Raw genomic sequence first — 21,229 nt, forward strand, 5'->3', positions numbered from 1 at the left:
GCTGGAGCAGGTTGAGTTGTGCGGGTCACTGTGCTGGATTCTGTGATGCTTTCTCACGTGTGTTCAGGCATGCTGCAGCAAATCATATCCAGAGAGATTTAAGAGGCTGCACCAGTAAGTACAGCCTGAGGTCTGGCAAGCGTAAATCTGGTACAAAGAGCATAATATATACAGACTCCTACAGCCACTAAAACATTAGGATACCTTTGGGTTTGTGATATAATTTGACAGCCATATGGAGGATGTGGACAAAGTACTTGCTTTTTATAGAAATGAACGCTTTTCTACTGTGTGTGTGTGTGTGTGTGTGTGTGTGTGTGTGTGTGTGCGTGTGTGTGTGTGTGTGTGTGTGTGCGTGTGTGTGTGTGTGTGTGTTCCTGTCTAGCTATCTTTGTGAGGACCAACATGTGCATTCTACTATACTTGTGAGAACCACATTCATTTTTAATGGTTAGGGTAAGGGGCTAGGGAAACCATTATGTCGATGAAGGTCCTCACTAAGATAGCTGAACGGGCTTGTGTGTGTGTGTGTGTGTGTGTGTGTGTGTGTGTGTGTTATTTAGCAGTGAGCACTGGTCGTCCCGGGAATTTCAGCAGAATACCACCCCTCCCTCTCCCAAAGCACAGAATGCCCTGGGAACTCCACTTCTCCCTTGGGTGCCCCTTCTCACGTTGCCAAACTAACTTTCTCTTCAGATTCTAGCCAATCACGAAACAGACTTTATTCCGACTCGAGCGGTGACCATCACCGTCATTGTGTCCTCGTTGTCAGTGTAGTTTCTGGAGCATTTATCGCCAAGCTCTTGTTAAAACGTTCCTAAAAATGCGTCTCCACACATGTCACGCTGTGATTAGCGTAGCACGACTTTATTCACGTCTGTGAAACTTAATTTAAAACCTCTAAGCTGCATTGTAAAAGTATGATTTTGTTTGTCATGGCAGTTAGCTGTGAAATGTGAACGCAATCAGCACATTTTCTTTAATCCCATGACTAAACGTTGTCTAGACTGACGCGCGTTGCTCAACATAAATGATCTGTTGCTCTAAACGCAGCAATGACAGAAAGAAATCAAAGGCCACAGCCACGATACAGCCACACAGGTAATTTCTTTTACTTGTCTACTGGATGACCAAAAGACTTCATAGGGGTGTGTGGGTGCATAGTCCTATATTGCTCAGCATAGCTTTGCCCACCTCCAATCTGAGCAGAGGTTGATTCTACCAAGATGAGTGAAAACACATGTGCGGTCATGCAGGGCCTTTAGAGTCTGCTGTAACTATTTTTGGCCACTCAGGGGTAGCTGAAAAAAATTCTATGAAAACAGCAACAACATATTATCATCATTCAAATTGATATGACCAACTTAAACACCCAGCAGACTGAGAAACGTTCAAATTCATCTGGAGTCGTGCTTCTTTTCATTCTCTTTTCAGGCATCTGTCTCTTAATAATCCTCAGGAAACCAGAGAGCTGCTTTGACTCTAGCTAAGTCTCCCTGCTGTTTGCTGCTTGACTTTTTTTTGACAGCTGCTTTATTTGCTAAAACATCTGCATGCACAACATCTGTAAAGACTGTTTATATGCTAGTAGTGCTAGCAGTAAGAAAAACTCAGTTGGGTTTTAAAAACCCATCGATACATTTTCTTCTCCTTATCTAATTTGGGGTTGAGAGTGTTACATTCCAGCTTGAGAGGCGGGGTCAACCTAGGACAGGTAGCCAGTCTTGTGTCAGGGCTAAAGCAAAGAGACTGATAACCACTCACCACTCACCATTTTGCATGTTCTTCCTGTGTCTGTGTGGGTTCTCTCTCGGTTACCCACACAGTCCAAAGACATGCAGCTGACTGGTGGGGTTAAAAACCAAGCAACAAAAAGTGGTTTTGAAAATGTTTTTCTGATGTTTCCTGATTAGTAGAGGAAGGAGATTCACAATTTGTGAGCATTTTAAATCCCAGTCCCAGTCTCTGCTATGCTTTAACTTGGACCTCGGGCCAACCAGGACCAGTAATCTGCTGAGCAGACTTCAGGGATGTGTGGCAGTGATGTGTGTATGTGTAAAGCAAAGGGGTGCCAACCCTTTTAATACTGGTCTGAACCCTTCCATGATCATTTAGCATATTAAAATGTTAACGTTTCCTCCTTAGCACTAAGCAGAGAGGAACCGCTTAGGGTGTTAGTTTTACAGGTCTTTTAAATTAATAAAGCAACCTGATGGAAAACAACAGATTAAATGCAAGTGATTCACTAAAGTTCTAAAATCTGATGAATATAACAACGATCCAGCCAAGAGTTGTTGAGATTTTACTCACAGCTCATGTTTTTAAAACTCATGTTGACTGTAGAGGTCAGGTCGGGAGGCGCCATCTTTTGGGAACGGCAATAAATATACAAATTTATTCCTTTGCAGACCATTTAACATTTGTGTGTGGATGGGGTATTTATCACTTTCGTCCAACTAACAGGTCTACTGAACCATGCTATTACCACTGCTACAAATGTTTATTGTAATAGATTTCTTTGATTAATTTTTTGACTATACTTTAATATTCTTTTGGGTAATAAGTTGGTGACACGGGGTTTTGAATCTCCATTGCTCCCTATACCTAACCTTTTTTCTAGAATGGACTGATGCACATTCCTCAGTGCATTTGCTCATGTGTCAGCGGTTGCCACTTGAGGATTCATTATACTGACCTTGTCTGCTTTTTGTCTGTGTTATATTCTAAATCATCCTTATAGTTTATTCACTGTCAGATCCTATAATAAAGATTTGCTCTGAAGATGGATTAACTTTCAATCACTCATCGGGCAGAAGGCCGTTCTTGAGGGGCTTTAAAGGCGTATTTGAAATCAAATTTTGTGAGCTCTCGGCCTGCTGTCATTCCCTTTATTATTATTATCCAAGGTGACTTAAACCTTCTCGAGGTTATTCTGGTATTTTAAGCAATTAGCGGAAGAAGTCACTGCCACGATGTTCTGTGGTGCATATCATGGCATAATATATGAATAGTTTAAACCTTACTCATGTCTACCGTAAATCCTCTCTCCCTGCCTTCCGACATCTGCATGCTTTTCACCAGTGTTAATCAAAATCAATAACTGAAAGCTCTCCGCCTTCCCTCCTGTAATGCACGCTAATTAGCATGTGTGATTTGCCTAATGCCGTTTTACATGGGTCTTGTAGCGAGACCGCTTTCTCAACTGTGTTTTCCAAAGTCAAGCAAACTTTACTCTCAGCTTCAAACCATTAGCTGTTTAAAGTCAGCAATCCCCACGTCCTCCTTTTCAAGCTTCTCTTTAATGTTGTCGTTGAAGTGACAGCTGCAGAACCTGCCGAATTGTCTTGGAGGTCGATACAGTCTCCTTAATGAACAGGTAAACCTCTTAATGACTTAGAGGACTTTAAAAAGCAATTTTATCTCAGGGGCTGTGGGAAATTAACCTATTAACCTGCTGCGACACTTGAAGACCGGAGCTGTGGGTTGCAGTTTCAAAATATGAGGTACTCTGCCTCCTCCTAATGAGTTACAAGTTACAAGACAAATAATACTGAATGCAACTTTTTGTCTCCTAATAATCTTTTAGAATTTCCACTTGTTGGTGTTTGTAACACACTTAGTGTCTCCCTCCTTTTTTTTTTCTCTGACCCCTCTCTTTCCCTGATTCATTTGGCTCCTCTCTGGCTCCCAGTGTTATCACTTTCTGCCCCTCCTTCTGTCTCTTCCACTCACCATCAGGCAGAAAGAAGGGCTTTTGTTGCTGCCTGAAAAGCCTCTTTCTCCCTCTGTGTGTGTATTCTTGTGGGAACTTTCTCCACAGAACAATGTTCTCAGGTAGAAGACTTTCAGGTCTAATATTCTCTCCTGAACACAACAAAGACCGCCACTCTTTGTTTCATTTGCAGCGCCATTTATACCATTAGGAACACGCTGTTCCCGTCACATTGTTTATACATCGTTAGAAAAATATTACACGTTATGAGACACATTTTTCATCGGGGGTTAAAACAGGATATTATCCTCTATTTGACTGTATGTGTGTGGCTCAGCTTCTATTTGAATCAGACTGCTCTCCATATCAACATTACTTCCTGAAGCGTAGTCATCACACAGGTTGTTGTTTGAGTATCACAGGCAATAAGTAGGAAAGAGATTAATTTATTGCTTTATTTACTTGAATGTAATTTGAGTCTCTTTTGTGCTACATTTAACAACATTAACATAAAGTTGCATATATTTCAATTTGTTATAAATGCAAATGGAGATCAGACAAAAGTGGACAAAAGACCTTTCACCTCCTAGGACCTGGCGTCCACATATGTGGACATCACATTTTGGGTTATTTATACCAAAATAGTCAATTTTTCTCTACAAGGGCCTGATATCCACTTACGAGGACATTATACTGCTACTGTTCTATCAAATGTTTAAACAAATATCCTCATATGTGGCTCTCATTTTTCTTAGAAACAAAAATTAGGTAAAAAAAAATAAATAAATCTGGTAATTCTTTGTTTTTACATTCATCAGCTCCCAATCAGCCCAAATATCAAAGAGAAATTAAAAATGCATGTCGTGGAAGAGTTCAGGTCTTAGGAGGTTAAAAATACTCAAACACTGCCAGATACTTTATATTTGTCACCATGTTGTTCACATTGCTCTCCAACTTTTATGTCAGTGTTGTTTGGTTTTGTTTGTCAAGAGTTCAAAGAAGTTCAAACTGAGGTGGTCGTCTCAAGAAACGTAGCTGTTCATAGCGTGAGGTGTACAGTAAGCTTGGAGTGTTTGAAGGATTTTCAAAGATTACAGGTGTCAACAAGTTTCCGCCTGTTTAACTAAAAAAAAAAAAGCAGATACTTGAGCATTAATATTAAGCCAGCAACACTGATAATGCTGTACACCTGCATGAATGTCATTGGCTGTAACAGCACTCAGCTAATGTAAATCTGGCTTTAGTTTTGTGTCTTAACTAAAGCTGTGCCACGTTTATCACTTTTATGCGCTCCCTATAACTTGACCCAAACCTGCAGCTTTTAATCTCTGTGCACCTGCAGTTTGTGCTCCTACTTTTGCTTTGTAACGAGTATGATGAAGTGCTAATTGAGCACATTCGTGTAGCATTTTGTTCCACGCTTGTTTTACAGCTGACAGCTCCCGCTGTTTGTAATCTAGAATAAGACATTCCAGAGTGAAATTAAAGTTTCTTTTTTGCCTTTCTGCTGACCCACACTGAAATATGCTTGAAAAGAGCAAAATCAAAATGAATGTAGAATGCATTTCTGTGTTTAATTACATTCTTGTGCACTGCAAATTACCCTGTACGGGGGAAATAAAACTCACAGGAAGTCAAGTCACATTTGCTAACCGTCCTCTCTTAGTTGTTGTTGTTGTTGTTGTTGTTTTTTTGTTTTTTTAGATAAACTGAAACATGGTAGTCTGATTAGGAAGGTTTAACTGCCAACATAGTTAATTAGACATTATGTGTCTCTTTCAGTTTAACGACAAGCTAACAACTACTAAACCCTAAAGAGCAACAATGTGGTTTACTGGAGGTCGTTATTCACCAGGACGTGAAGTGACGTGTGTTTTTGGGTTATTTTCATGTTAAAAGACAAACAGAAGACACAGACTTAGTTTAGCTGCTGACTACTTGAGGTTTTCTTTGAAAATCTTCACAAAGCTGTCTTTCTTAAAGATTTTTTCCACCTTGACAAGATCCCTGAGATCCAGACGAACAGAAGCATTCCCACAACAAAATACTCAGACGACCGTGTTTCACTGTGGAGACGGTGTTCTGTAGCTCGTGCACCTCTTCTTTCTCCAAACATAAGCAGTATCTCTTTGGCCAAACTAGACTCTAGTTTGGTGTCATCTAACCAAAGCCTGCGCTTCCAGTATCCATAATTTTCTCCAGGTTATCCTTTGCATACTATAATATTGCCTAAAGTTGTCTGTTCTGCAGAAGTGGAGTTTTTCTTGCTCTGCAGGCTTGCAGTTCATTCCTCTGCAGGATTTTTCTTCTTTGAGGCAATTCCAGACTCAGCCAAGTCATTCACTCATGTCTTGGCAGTTGTTCTGGGGTCTTCAGACACATCTCTCACTAGTTTTCTTTTCAGTTTTTGAGATCTTTGATTCTTGCCTCTACCAGGCTTGTTCTGCACTGTGTGGCTCTCTTTGTTGATGATACTTCTCACTCCAGTTCTTGACACATGGAAATGTTGTGATATCTCTGTATATCCATCGCCTACCTCTACAAAGTTAAAGCTTATCATTGCACAGCAGTGGTTTGTGCTATGGATTACATTGACACTGATCATTTTTGTTATTTTCTGAAATTATTCTGTTATTGTGTGAAAGTAGAATAGAATTAATACTTTGTAAAGAAAACTAGTGTGTTTAGAAATGCTGAAAATCACCTGCGATGTTAAAAGTGCTTTTAAACAGTGCCTCGTGTGTGTGTGTGTGTGTGTGTGTATATCTACATACAAACATCCATCCTTGTACACACATCCATCCTTGTACACACATCTTGGTCAAACAATAGAAAGATAACATCTCTCTTCTCTCTTACCGTCTCTTTGTCAAACAAACACGCTGCTTGGTAGATCAGATATCGTCAGGAGAGCACAGTTTGTGCTGCAAATGAAGTTTTCGTCTTGCGGCCTTCACGTCTGCTGCAGGGAGTGGAGGTATTCTGCTGTCAAGGAGTGAAAAATAAGGCTAAATGCACCTAGATCACACAGTGCGGGGACAAGGCAAAGCAGGAGGAGCTGATAAAGATAGTACACTCAGCTTTCAGCTAAGACACCTGCTGTGACGAGAGGAGGAAGAGCGGGAGAAAAGTGATGAGAAATGTTGTAAAATAGAGAAATTACACTCCCTGCTTTCAGCCGAATGAGAAGGAGAGTGTGTCACTGAAATGCTGCTACTTCATTTAGTAAGTAAACAGATATGAGATACAAGAGATACGAGGGTTTGGGTTGTTTATAACGTGCCAGGACTGACAACCAGCCCTCGAACGGCACTAATAAACCATATTACTGGCATGAATATGCAAAAGCTCTTTTAGATCAGCCATCCCAGTTCACTCAGAGGAAGTGTACCTCTCTTGGATGTAGTATAGCTAATGTTCCAGTCTCTTGTTGGACTTTGGGTTCCACAGGCACAGTTGTTATAGACTGTGAACAAAACACAGCTTTTGTCAGTGAGCAACACTTTGTAAGGATTTTATGGTTTTTACACATAAAAAAACAAAATTTTTCCCTTGTATGTTAAGACTAGCTATTCTACTCTTGCTCTCTGCAGGTATCCTTTAGACCTCACTCTTCCACCTCCAAGCCAAGCATCGTGAGCACCTTGTTAACAGTCAAAAATCTTTGTCTTCCAGGTTGTCTGTACCGGGGTCAGGAGTGTCGGCTGGCGATCCACTATGAGAGGGGCTTCTCTGTGCTGGCTGACCCGAAAGCAGAAGATGGGGAGGACTTTGAGGAGAGAGTAGCTCGCACTACTAGCAAGCCCCAAGTTCTCCTCTCTTACCCCTTTGAAAAACTAAAGATGTCTTCAGATGACGGAGTACGCATGCTGTTCCTCGACTTTGGGGGGAAGGAAGGGGAAATTGTGAGTGGTTTTTTTTTTTTTTCTTTGGTTCATTTTTTGTATTTTTAACTTCACATTTAGACACACAAACCCTCACAAAATATGTTCATGTATAAGAATCGGTTTCTTCTAAGAGGTGAACACTGATAGTAGTGATTGTATTTTTGTGAGGGTTTTTTGTTTGTTTTTCAGCTACACCATAGTTTAATTGAAAGATATCATAACGGCACTTCTATAAAGTCTTGTTCTTGGAGTCGGCACAATCTAATAAAAAGAATGAGTTTGAGTTTCTAAGGCTGTGAAAGTCAAACGTGCAGCAGCCACAAAGTGTCACTGAAAGGAGGAGTTACTTTAGTAGCCCAGATGTTTCTGCAGATGTTTCCCAGGCCTGTTCAAAATCAACTTTAAACAAACACACATTATGACACATAATTTCTTACATTTTCCTGACTATAAACCATACCTGTTACATTTCTAACCATGATTCAGAGGTGGTGTTTATTTTAGTGAAGAGGTTTGTAAAAACCTTGTTTTATTGACAGGTGGGTAAGGCACGGGCCAAAATGCTGACTCGGATCTTCCCGAGGAAGTTGCCGTGGATTCCTTGAATCCAAAGGGTTCAGTTACAGTTTGATTTTCCAGTAATTCACATTTTAAAAGACACTATGTCCTAAAAAGTGTTTAAGTGGTATAATTATGTCAGCGTTTAGAAATACTGGTGAGTAAAAAGCATCAGGCTTAAATGGGTGTGGTTACACACACCTCACAGTAAACAGAATAGGTTCATTCCCACTCTCAGGGGCTTTCGCAAGGCCTTCTGGGAATTAAGGAACACGAGCTGCGCTAGAAGCAAGCGCAACAGGAAGAAGGAATGTGGTACAGCAGAAAGTAAATTACAGCACTTAATCAAAAAATCTGAAATGAAATAAACTTCGCACGAACACTTAAGTCTTTGAAGGTAAGAGCACACGAGTTTTCCTTAAAAATAGCCCGTCACTTACTGTAAGAGTTTTAATCTGTTTTACACCACCTAGCAGTTCACTGATTAGATGTCCAGGTGGCTCATGTTTCAGAGGCCAACCTCGAGTAATTCAGGACCAGAAAACAGCCGAGTGCAAACCCAAGCCAGTGTGTGCATCAGTGTGGTTTAGGTTGGATTTTATGTGACTATTAATGTGCCTGTAGAGTACCTTTCCCCAGCCTTTAAACAAAGTGTTTACCCAGAGCAACAACATTGCCTTTGCATCACTCATAAAGCCGTGTCATTTACTGTATGCTGGAAGAGAGAGTGATGGTGAAACAATATAGACTCCCCAGGCTTATGGGATTTAGAAATTGGAAACGGATGTTTATGTCAACGCCTCGATCTGCTGTGACAGTCCACATACAGCTCTGTGTAGAACTTCTGTCGGATACACTAGCGTTTGACTGCTCCGTTTAAGCTGATGGCAAATAAGCAAAGACTTTGGCGCTTTGAATCAAAACCCACTGCTGACTACCTTAGCAGAAACAGCTTTAGTGTCTATAGTGTTTCTGAAATCCCAGCACAGCTATAGGCTTTATAAGAGGAATCCCAAGACATTTGCGGATGTGGCTGATGGCTCATTAGCTCATCGTTTGAAAAAGGAAATAACTAGGAGTCTTTTTTCCCCCCACACAGTATGTACTGTACTGTAAATTTAGCAGGATCTAAACTTGTCTAATTTTGTCACAGATGCACATACAGAAAGCGTGTAATATCAAGCCAAGCTTTATGGTCCAATCACAGTGTAGCTACATGTAGATCTGCTCTGGCTTCACTTGTTTCTGCAGTGTTACAGTTAACCATCTAAACAGTAGTTTTAGTGTGAATTTCTAGGTTAAATCTCCCCACTGACCTCAGGAACAGGATATGAGTCACAGTACCGGTGAAATCACCCACTGTTGATTCAGGCTATGAGAGAGCTTTGTTCATAGTGATGTGGTGTTTGCGTGCATACTTGTGTGTGCTTGGCACCAGCTAGGGCCGTCTAATACTTGCCACATGGAGAACCATTTGTGTGCAGTTAGTTTTGAGTATATTTCTTTTGGTTTTAAGTGCTTTGCAGATTCATTTTCTGTTTTTTTTTTTTTTAAATATACATAGATCATTGTTTCTCATTTGTATCCCAGCTGTGTTTTTGAATTTTTAATCCTGTTGTTTTTCTTTTCCTTTTATAGCAATTGGACCTCCACTCATGTCCAAAGCCAATCGTCTTCATCCTCCACTCTTTCCTCTCTGCTAAGATCTCCCGCCTGGGTCTGGTAGCTTGATGGCGTCTCCACAAAGGGACATGTAAACTTCTTTGAAAGCAGAACTCCACCTTGTCTGTCCGCCTATCTGCAGCCTGCATGCAGTTAAACCACCTCAAACTCCTTCAGTCGGAAACCCGAGCTGAGCGAATGTAGCCTCTATCTGGAAATCAAACTCTGTATGGATTCTCCAACTCTATCTTTAAGAAAAAAAAATTAAGAAAGAGATCAAAGTGAAAATGTGCTCTTAACAGACTCTCTGTAATGGCTGCATGGACTGAAATGTTGATTGAAGAAACACGGAGGAAAGTTCAGACTGGCCTAGATACAGAAGGATGACATAAGGACATATGAAAGGAGAATATCGGGCATTGCTGTCACGTTCGGATTTGGAAGGATTGTCCACGTGTAGCAGGCCTGGGATGAATTCACTTTCCATTCAATCAAAATACCAGGCAAACTGCCTTCCATTTACCAATTAAATAATTTATTTACCATTAGCTCTGAAAGGACATTCTGAATTTCACTTGTCATTTTTCTTCCACAAACACTTGACACACTGTGGAAAAACTTTGCGCATTTGTCTTTATTAGCGTCCCCTGAGATGTCTCGCTAGCAGTGTCGGCATTCATCATCGGAGCTCGTCGCCACAGTCCGCGGCTCGGATTCCCACAGTGTGACAGCTCATTCAGATTCAAAATGTCACTGTATTCTTTTAACACACCGCACACAATAAGCTGGTGGCCCAGTATTTGAGCTGACAGCGATCTGACAGTTAAATTAGCGTTACATGCATGGAGTTTTACGTTCAGGGCGTAGGGATGCGTTTGATTAAATTATCCCTGACAGAACTACAGCTAAATAAGACATGTAGAGTATTTTGGAAAATCTATTTTGAGCAGATAATTTAAAGAAGCAGTTTAATCTTTTAGGTAAATATGCTCGTTGATGCTCCTGCTGAGAGATGACTGCTATAAGCACTTGCGACCACTTTATTAGGAACTACTAACGCATTTAAAAGCTCTGCCAGAACTGTGACCTCTTATGAAGTCGCATTTTCAGTTTCTCTACCTTTTTGAGCCCTTCACGTGTGCCCGTGGGTTGGTACCTTTCAGTACAGTGCTGTCCAACGCACACCGATGACCTCGCTCAGAAATACAAACTAAAAGTCAGGATGTGGAAACAGCATGACATATTAAACCCCAAAGATAATGTTTAATGCATGAATTTGCACCACTAACCACAGGTTTCTTACCATTAGCTAAATGCTTACTTTCTTCTGCCATCCTTTTCTTCATGTTAGTAACTCAGAAAGTAGGATACCATTATTTGAGCAGTTTTCTTGGATTTATGTGAGACGTTTTTGCGTGAATTTTCCGAGTAGTATTCCAGCACAGCATGAACAGCTAGTCTGGCTCTGTCTTCCCCATTTAATCTTTACTCTACTAGTAAGTTGATTTTGTTATCTTTGGACAGAGTGAGGCTAACTTGGTCGAAAAATAAAGACTTTGCCTGAAAACAGTTAATCTTAAACTTACATAATAAAGTTTATTTACCTATTCTGAGGGAAAAATATTTTTCCACAAAATGCCATTGGAGAAAATGTTACCAGTTGCTAAATTGACCTTGTGGTAAAGGGGATTTAGTCTAAAAAAGACTGCAGCTAAGAACTTGACTAATAACAGCAAACTCTGTAAAACAATAACTTGATGTTTTCACACAATAAACACATGACGTGTTAATAAGTCAGCTCTAGAACCTTTGGACAGACCCAGTGTAGCTGTTTCCTCTTTCCACTCTAAGCTGTGGTCTGTGGCCTTATGTTTAGATGACTGAGTGAGCCTTCTCGTTTAGATCTTTTTAACAAACTGAGTCAGCATACCTCTCATCATTTCAAACAATCTCACTAAGAGTATCCAGTCCGATCAGACGTGATGATGCTGTTTTGCTCCTCTTGTCTTAATTCCAGGGCTGACAATTTCCCAGCACACCTCTCTCTACATCATAAACTGCTTACAAACTGCAACCCGATCACGAAAATACCTGCCATGTATAATTCAAGTGATTCTCAGTATTTGTACTGAAACTTAAAGTTCGATGAAATATTGCCCCAAACTTCCTGTATTATTTGTGAGAAAAACCAAAACAAGTTGGCTATCGTGGTCTTCAATCCTGCTTTAGTCCTGTAGCCGCCACGCAGCTCATTATTCTTTTAGATGTCATGCAGCAGATCAACTCTGTATGCCGCTCTGTCTCTGACAGGCTGGCTGCCGGCTCTTTTCTCGTGCCTTTAAACATCTGAAGAAAGTAAATATTTGAATTATAAAAGAAGTGAATCAGAGATCACAGGGTGAGCATGAAATAGTGTGACTTCTATGATGGCTGTTAAAAGTGGTATTTTTGTGTTTGCGTTCTTTATATTGTAAACACACTGAAATATTTCCAGTGGTCATTTACACACACACACACACACACACACACACACACACACACACACACACACACACACACACACACACACACACTGTGATTGTAATCTTACTACACTGTAGAAGAAATTTTTGTTGTACTGATAGTAAAAGAGACACTGTAACACCTCGATAATCCAGCACTTACTGATAATGCCAAACAGCGAGATGCTCTTTGACTAAAGGAGTTTGTTTTCATTGTCTTCCTTTGTGATTTACTCGTTGCTCATTAACACTGAGGACCAATCAACACTACTGCCATGTTAAAATGTAAATTAAATCTGTTGATAATATTGGCTTTCAGCTCATTTTTATTTATGATGTTATGATGGAGCACTCGAATTGTCTCTTCCTTCAGCTTCGGGCTCAAGCTGAGCACAACGCTACCTGTAAATATTTTCTCTGCAGTGCAGCGAAAACCAAGTTTTACTTTAACAGAGAGTTGGGATGAATAGCAGCGTGCTAAATTACAGTGTATTGGTGGCAGATCAGCTTTACTTAGAAAGTGTTTTATTGGCTATTTCAGCAGATAGGATTCATGGAGCAGTTGAGTTGTGTGTTGCACTTAATGCGGCCATAACTCTTGACACTGTTTACTTGAATCCTAGGTGATGAGGTAGCATCCTTTCTCTCTTCCTCCTCCACACACTGGACTGGCACGTCGTGTTTCCGTCGAGGTTGACGTGTTGTGACCTGAAACAAAGTAATAACTCTCAACATTGTTTACTAGCCGACATCCTTTGCCAGTAAATTTTCCCACCTCTCCAAAGCTCCTTGCGTTCCCCTTCTGTTCGAGCTGATATTGAGCTCAGAAGTCAGACTCTCAGCAGGACACCAAACGTCTGCAGATAGTAACGGTTGCATCATATGAAAGAAAATCACTTCTCCACAGGTCAGCTTTCCCACTGAGACACGCACAAGGCTGTGTTTGTGGTAAGCTTAATACCTGAAAACGCACACAAACGGACCGACGGCGTTTGTGCTGAAATTTTGCGCACGCACCGAACCACAGAAACGTGAACGCTCGCGTGTGCCCAGCCTTCTCACGGAGGGAGAGTGAGAGAATGGACCGTATTGAGTGAGGCTTTCAGCTTTTCATTTTAAGGGCTTGGCAAAGTGCCAAATCAATTAGCAATCAGTCATAAACTGTGTGTCTGTTTGTGTGTGAGAGCGGCCCAAAGTTGTGTTTTTGTGCACACAGTGGATACCTCTCTCAGCAGCATGCAACTGCATTCCACTAAAGTTTTTTTTTGTGTGTTTTTAATGCATGTGTGGGTGGAGGGGGCGTGAAGGGGCTCTGAATGAATAGCTTTTCTCTTGGCTGAGCCTCTTGTTGCATTCCTCAACTGTGGCAGGTCCTCACAGGTCCTGGGTCGCTTACGTGTGCGTGTTTGCATGTATTTGCATTTGGCTACATGCAAGAGTGTAAATCTGCTGTATGTTTTGTGTGAGTTGGAATCAGAATTGCTGGAGGAACAGAACAGAGCATGTAGGATGAAGAAAAGAAGGCACGCAGAAGGCTAAAGTCAATAATCGACTCATACATTTATGAGGTGAAATGTCTAGATGGAAACTTAAACTTTTATACGGGTCCTTACTTTAGTAACATAAAAGAAGTAGAGTCTGGCTGAATGGCATGAAATGCTGAAAAGTCATGGTCCAGAGGTACAGACTACGAATGGTGTGATCCAGACAGCAGAATACTTGAATAGCCAGTATGTTTCACTTCGATTCATGGGATAACCTGCAAGTGTGTGTGTGTGTGTGTGTGTGTGTGTGTGTGTGTGTGTGTGTGTGTGTGTGTGTGTGTGTGTTGGACAGGGCCCTTTCTATCATACACACACCCACTTGCACATTCTCTAACTGAACAAACTCACCTAAAATATTTGATTATTATTTAACTACTATAGTAAAAAAAAAAAAAAAAAAAGACGAATAACCCAAGTTTGCAAGTGAAGGTACACTAAATCTGTCATGTGGCTTCATGAATGTCACAGTGCAGTTTACACTTTGTTGCCTTTACTACAGCACGGGGCTCCACACATTCAGTGCCCTTGAAACACTATGCATTTAAGTTGCAGATAACGCTTGAAGGTAACCACATTGCATTATCACAACGTTAAGTTGATATGACAAATGTGTTTGCAAAGTAATCCTTGTTTACATTAACAGCATGCACAATGCAAAATTAGCATTCATTTAAAGTCATTCAAATGTCATAGTAATATTTTCTCTTTTTTAAAGGTACAGTCAGACATCTTTTTAGTTTAGTTCATAGAAAATTATAATGTTTTACTTAGAAATATACAGTCATTAGTGGGTAATTATGTCTTTCAACAGATTAATGTGTTCTCATAAACAAATAAATGCAAAGTGAGCGGGTTTGTGGAAGCCACCAAGTCGTCCCATTGTCTTGAATAGAGTGGTCGAGATGGAGATCGCTGGTCCACCTAATCATATTTTATGGATGTGGCCATACGCGGTACGCTTTTACATGCCATGGCAAATTTTTATTTCTGAAATAAGGGACACACAAAAAAATTCTGTTGCTGAAAAATACGACAGAAAGGAACCAGCCTGATAGTTGATAAGACATTCAAGTAGTTCTCTCGTCTATATTAATTTTATAGAAACAAATGGTGATGACATTATTATTATTATTATTATTATTATTATTATTATTATTATTATTAATAGACTCCAAAACAGATCAAGAGTAGCCTTGTTGTCTACTTTGAAAACACTTTGTTCCAAATTACAAGTAATTTTTTCCAGGTGTCCTATAAAACAGCTGGCAGGGCTGACTGTCGTTGCTGCTTTGTCTCTAGAAGCTCCCATAATAAGAGTCATCATGATTCAAAATTTCTAAAAGTTTAACAACTTTAAATTTTATGGAAAGTTTCTAATTGGTGATTGGTTTAGTGTTTGTGTGATGCTTCCCTTCAGGACTCAGTACTGGATTTCATTTGCTATCAAAACTTCAAACTTTTTCTAAAAGTAAAGATAAAAATTACAACGTAGATTAAGACATGATGCCACCATAAAAAGCACTTGTAATGCACCTCCTAAGTCTCTGTCCCGACTATCTCATATGCACTGGGCAGAAATCCTGAGTAAAAAATGTCTTATTTCTCCATATTTTAGTCATGTTCTCTCTGCAGCAATAAGTACGTAATGATTCCAGGATTAAGCAGGTGTAAAGTGGCTTTAAAAGTGCCACTCAGTGTGTTTTCATGAAGGCTGAAGAATTGACTATGGTAGTATTTTACACATTCTTTGTGAGCTATATGCAATAATGTCACAAAGGCCTGCAAAGGGGATGTATTGAACTGTTGAAGGTGATCCTCAAGTGCGACGTGAAGGATGGGATTGTGCTCAGTGGAATTCTAAATGCTTTCATTACCAAGAAGTACCTCAACAGGAGCTCCTATCTCACATCCTGATGAGTGTGTGTGTGATGAGTTATTGAGTGCCTAAGGACATTACTGCTTTGTACATTTGTCAGACTGCATTGGACAACAGTAATAGGGTCAAAATCACATCTGGATGTTTATGTTTTTTTTTTAAACCATATGCTGTTAAAATGCCCCAAATTAGTTTCTATATTTCCTTTAAGCACAGCACTGGTGGATCATAGGTTTGTTGTCTCCAGGTTTACAAAAAGTAGGAGTTGCAATGCCATATCCAGAAAAGTGAAACTGCATCCATGTCCTAGAGCCAGATCTGGGCTCAGCCTGCACAGTTTACACCAGCAACAATATGGTTTTGCTGCTCCTTAGATCCACGATCCACAGGGACAGACATTGGTACTGGGTGCTTGATGCCAGAAAAGGCAGGAACCTGGTCACAGATCAGTCATAGGAATGTTGTATTTTAATGACCATAAAGTGAACAGCAACCCTTCTCTAATCAAAATCTTGACAATATAAGTTTTATTTCTTCTTACTTTCCCTGCTGGCTTTTCGTGGCTTTAAAATATCTTTTTTTCGGGCTAGTTTCCTACTAAAGTTATATCAGAACTGATAACTCAAGGACTCTGGAATCTGGTTACTGATGTGTTTTAAATGAGGCAGTGCAAGAATGGCTGTGAGACAAAAGAACACTTTGTAGGCATTGCAAGAGAAGAAAAACTGGGTCATCTCCTCACCCTCTCCCTATTATTATCTGTAAATAGACAAGAGGAGGATGAGTAACCTTCTCAGCAACATGCACATCCTGTCCACAAACACAGGAAAGCACACCGTCTGTCAGCATCAGACCGATAGAGAGCATGTTGCTGTGACCCTCTCTCTTAAGGAGGGCTCTTCTTCAAGGTCTGCTGCTGCAAAAACATCCGCCTCCATGTAACCTATACACATGCACGCCCTCAACTCATGAAACTATGTACTCCCACCGACTGTACACAACCTTTCACTGTTTTTGGCAGCAAAGGAGAGACAATCCATCTACCCGCCCCCTTTCTCTCCAAGTTCAAATATGATACGCAGTGCAAAGTGCCAGTCTCTGGGAACGTGATGACAAACAAAAAAAGATGTGGGGTGATAAAGGGATGCATGTGAGTGAGACAAAGTAGTGTTTCAGGATGCCACAGCCAAGTGCCCCTGAATGCATGCAAACACACACACACATTGGACGCTCTGTGGTCTCCTCTGTACCATAAACCTGCACAGAAGCACAAGATAAGTGTGTACTTTGCTTTCTTGAGCACTCCAATGGATCCCAAAGGTACAGCACACTGTCACAAAAATAGAACCAACGGGGGTTTGGTGCAGTGATAATCCCGTACACTTCAAACTACACGTAAACATTGTGTTGTGTCATAATATCATTTTATTCCCAGAGGGCTACTTCAGCTGAACCTGTGCTTGTAACAAGATATCCTGTGGACAATCAGGGAACGCGATGATGCACGGGTTGCATGAAAAATCCATGCCAACGACCCAGAGGAGGCATGCCCAGCTCTATTTTGCTCATTTTTCAGTATTATAGTCAAAATGTGTATGTTAACAAGAGGAAGGGGTGCAGGCTCTATAAAAGATGGGGAGGGGGGAGAAACCATTTGAGCTGAGGCACAGCGATAACACACATGTACACATGCAGGCGGAACATTAAAAAGCAAATCATTTAACTCTTTTTGTCATAAAGACAAGACCGAGTGCAGCAATAATGTAATTAAATCATGATGTGTAATGTAAGTGTTTTGTGTTACAGATACAGAGACTTTGGAGCTAGATATTTTCTTCAGGAGATGAATTTAAATAGTTCACGCATTCAGCTGGTGCACGTCAGCCGAATGCGTGAACTATTTGTTAATGGTTTTGCAATATCATTTTTTCCAGGCATAAGCAAATAAAGCTTTAAAAAAAAACATTCATAAAGACTTTTTTCATTTAAAAAAACCCAGCATCGTACTCCAGCAGGACAATACACTTACAAAAAAAAAAAAGGGGGGGGGGTTAGAGAACCAAAGCACTGACTCAAAACAAGAGGACACTTTCAGAGGTCTTGTGGAGTCCATGCCCCAGTGGGTCAGGACTTTTTTGTTAAAACAACACATCATTAGGGAGGCGACTTTGATGTTACCGCTTATTGATGTAAACTGATCACAGTGACAGACCAACAGCAGCAACAATCCTATTGAAATTTAACCAGAAAATTCACAGTATAAAAACTACATTAAATATTTATAAATACACTTCTAGCTGTAGAATAATGGAGCCCTCAGCAATTCATAAAGTCAAAGACGTTCATTATTAAATTAAACCTCCTTGACCCTCCTCCCTTTTCTCACAATTTCAGCCTTGTTTTCCTTTTAACATAGTCTGTGGCCTTTATTAATGATGACGATAATCCTGCTGAGATAGAAACTGAAAAACTGAGACATAAAACTTGTTTCATGTTTTTTTTTTTAAGCTTTGCCTGATAAAAGGTGCCTGATTGGTTTTAGTCTCAGCGAACATCAATCGGACTCTTCTGAAGGCCTCTTTCATTAGACCCATCAGTCAGACACCTACTTCTCATCTTGAATACAGAGTAGGTTTTAGTGATGTTTATCGAATGTCAAATAATTCCTATTCTAAAGAAGACGACTAAGCAAAAGAGATTTCTTTCAGCTTTTTCTTCCAGCTTGCTCCCTTGAGCTTCACCGCAGGAGATCATCTGTTCCATCTAAGCTGATCCTCTGCATATCCTCCTTCACTGCATCCATGAATCTTGCTCTTTCCTATCAGTACTGCACATGTCCAAACCATTTCAACATCTCTTACTTTTCTCAACCTGAGCTGTCGCTCTGATGAACTAATTTTTTTTATCTTATCCATTCTGGTCACTTCCAATGAAAATTGAAATAGCATTATGTCCACAAACCATCATAGCAGGTCCCACTAACACCTTATAAACCTTCCCTTGCACTCTTGCTATTATCCTTCTGTCACAAATCAACTGACACTCATCTTCACCCGCTCCACCCTGCCTGCACTCTCTCCTTCACCTGTCTAGTGGACTGTCTGTAGGAAGAATGATGCCAGTAACTTAAACTTATGTACCCTCACTAACTCTACTCTTTGCATCCTCACTGTCACATGCATGTATTGTGTCTTACTTCTACTGGCTTTCATTCCTCATCTCTCCAGAGCATACCTCCACCTCTCCAGGCTTTCTTTCACCTTCTCCCTACAGGTCATAATGTCATCTACACACATCAGAGTCCACAGAGAATCTTGGCTGACCCCACCAGTCAACCTGTCCATCACCACTACAAATTAGAAGGAGCTCAGAGCCAATCCCAGATGTATTCCCACCACCATCTTGACCCACCTGTTACTCCTACCACTGTCTCCATGCATATACAGTACCACAGTTCCTCTCTTGGCACGTTATCATACGCTTTGTCTAGATCCACAAAGAGTGGATTGCAGCTCTTTCTGACCTTCTCTGTATTCTCCATCAACACTGTGAAAGCAAACATCACACCTGTAGATTTCTCTTAGTATGAAACCGTACTGCTCTATCCTTAACCATACTAACCTACTGCACATCATCTCTAGCTCGATCTCTTTGCATAGTCAATCCATACAAGTTCTTCTCTCCTTCCTTAGTGTCCAGCCTCACATACAACTCACAACAAGCCTTTTCTGTTGCCTTTAGTGCCTCACTTTATTCCTGCCGACTATTTTCAACTCTCAGACTATCCCATTTTTTCTCTGCCAAGCGCATCCTTTAAAAATAGACGTCTTTCAGCCGTCTGTCATTTATAGCATTAAGATGTCAGGTCATGGTCGGTCTACTCCAGTACTGTTTTGGTACAGATTATGTCTGGCTGTGCAGAGTGGACACAATCAAGATTGTAATTTCAGCTAATGGCACCTCACTTTCATCAAGTCTCATAAAACATCTGGTGAAATGCATTTTTAAACTGCTGTTTTTGCCAGGGAAATGAGCACTGTCACACACTGATGCACCCATTTAAAATCAGCCACCTACTTCTACTGACACGCAAACACTGTGACTGTCACTGTGGCCTTTTATGGTCTCTTCTTCACTAATTACTGCTCTATAAAATGTACAAGTCAAGTCAGGTGGTTTCTCTTGCGACCCGTTTTCTTTCACATAACAGTTCAGTTACAGGTACAGAGAATCATTCCTCATTTGAGTGATTTTCATGCAGGTCAAACAAATCCTTATGTGGCAGTGTAGAAGTTTATAAAGTCTACCAGCTCCTGTGCAACAGCACACTCGAAGCAGGACTCCAAAATTGGCAGCCATATTGATGTGCATCCAGTCATTTATTTGTGCCATTATTTTTGAAGCATCATCTAAAATAACTACAGAGTTACCAGCCAAACCTGATTAAAAGAAAAAATAGAACTCGCCCATAAATTTCAGTTTTCTGATTTTCTTAATGTCATCTCTCTTTCTTTTAATAGCTCAGGTTTTTTAGCTGAGCCAAGAGGGTATTTGATGGAAAATGACGTGTCAAAAACATTGTAAAGGAACTCACTCTTTCACCCTCCTAGCATTCAACAACCATGAAGCAACAGCTCAGTTTTTCTGGCTATGTGGTTTGGATATGCAGACCAAAACTTTAAATCATCTCCTATAAACCAAACGTCCATGCCAACGTAATCCTACCCAGAAACAAGACCACAGATCCAGTGCACTGTGTGTCATTTACAGTCACATTTAAGTGCAAAGTACTTCATAGTATTTCAACATTTACTGGTTTCACATGATTTAAGATAAGATAAGATAAGATAAGATAACCTTTATTAGTCCCACACGTGGGAAATTTGTTTTGTCACAGCAGGAAGTGGACAGTGCAAAAGTTATGAGGCAAAAATTAGAATACAATAAGAATAAATACAGTACACAACTGTACAGAATAGAATAAAATAAAATAAAATACTATATACAGTAGAATAAAATAAAATAAATATACAATAAGATAAAAATAGAATACAAATACAAATACTATATACAACTGAGTAAAAATACAACGATGACAGAAAGGATTATTGCACTTAGTATTATTGCATATGTATGGATGTGTGTGCTTGATCAGTTAAAGTCTTTATTATGGAGTCTGACAGCAGTGGGGAGGAAAGACCTGCGAAATCTCTCCGTCCCACACCGTGGGTGCCGCAGTCTCCCACTGAAGGAGCTGCTCAGTGCTGTCACAGTCTGCTGCATGGGGTGGGAGATGTTGTCCATCAGGGATGACAGCTTAGCCGCCGTTCTCCTGTCACTCACCACCTCCACTGGGTCCAGAGGGCATCCTAGAACAGAGCTGGCCCTTCGGATCACCCTGTTCAGTCTCTTCCTGTCCCCAGCAGAGATGCTGCCGCCCCAGCAGACCACGCCATAAAAGATAGCAGAAGCCACAACAGAGTCATAGA

The 21,229-nt window shown here is 40.5% G+C and overlaps 1 protein-coding gene across 1 annotated transcript in view; it reads left to right on the forward strand.

Moving 5' to 3' along the window:
* Positions 1–11,431, forward strand: part of sntb1 (syntrophin, basic 1) — a 35,468-nt gene extending 24,037 nt beyond the window's left edge. The window contains exons 7-8 of the mRNA XM_085366279.1: positions 7,388–7,617; positions 9,796–11,431. Coding sequence (XP_085222405.1) covers positions 7,388–7,617; positions 9,796–9,888 — 323 coding nt within the window. The 3' untranslated portion in view covers positions 9,889–11,431. The remainder of the gene's footprint in view (positions 1–7,387; positions 7,618–9,795) is intronic.
* Positions 11,432–21,229: the final 9,798 nt, after the last annotated feature.

Source organism: Diplotaxodon limnothrissa, linkage group LG11 (assembly GCF_057381915.1).
Source record: "Diplotaxodon limnothrissa isolate DT_005_m linkage group LG11, D_limnothrissa_male_GT1.1, whole genome shotgun sequence".
Lineage (NCBI taxonomy): Eukaryota > Metazoa > Chordata > Actinopteri > Cichliformes > Cichlidae > Diplotaxodon > Diplotaxodon limnothrissa.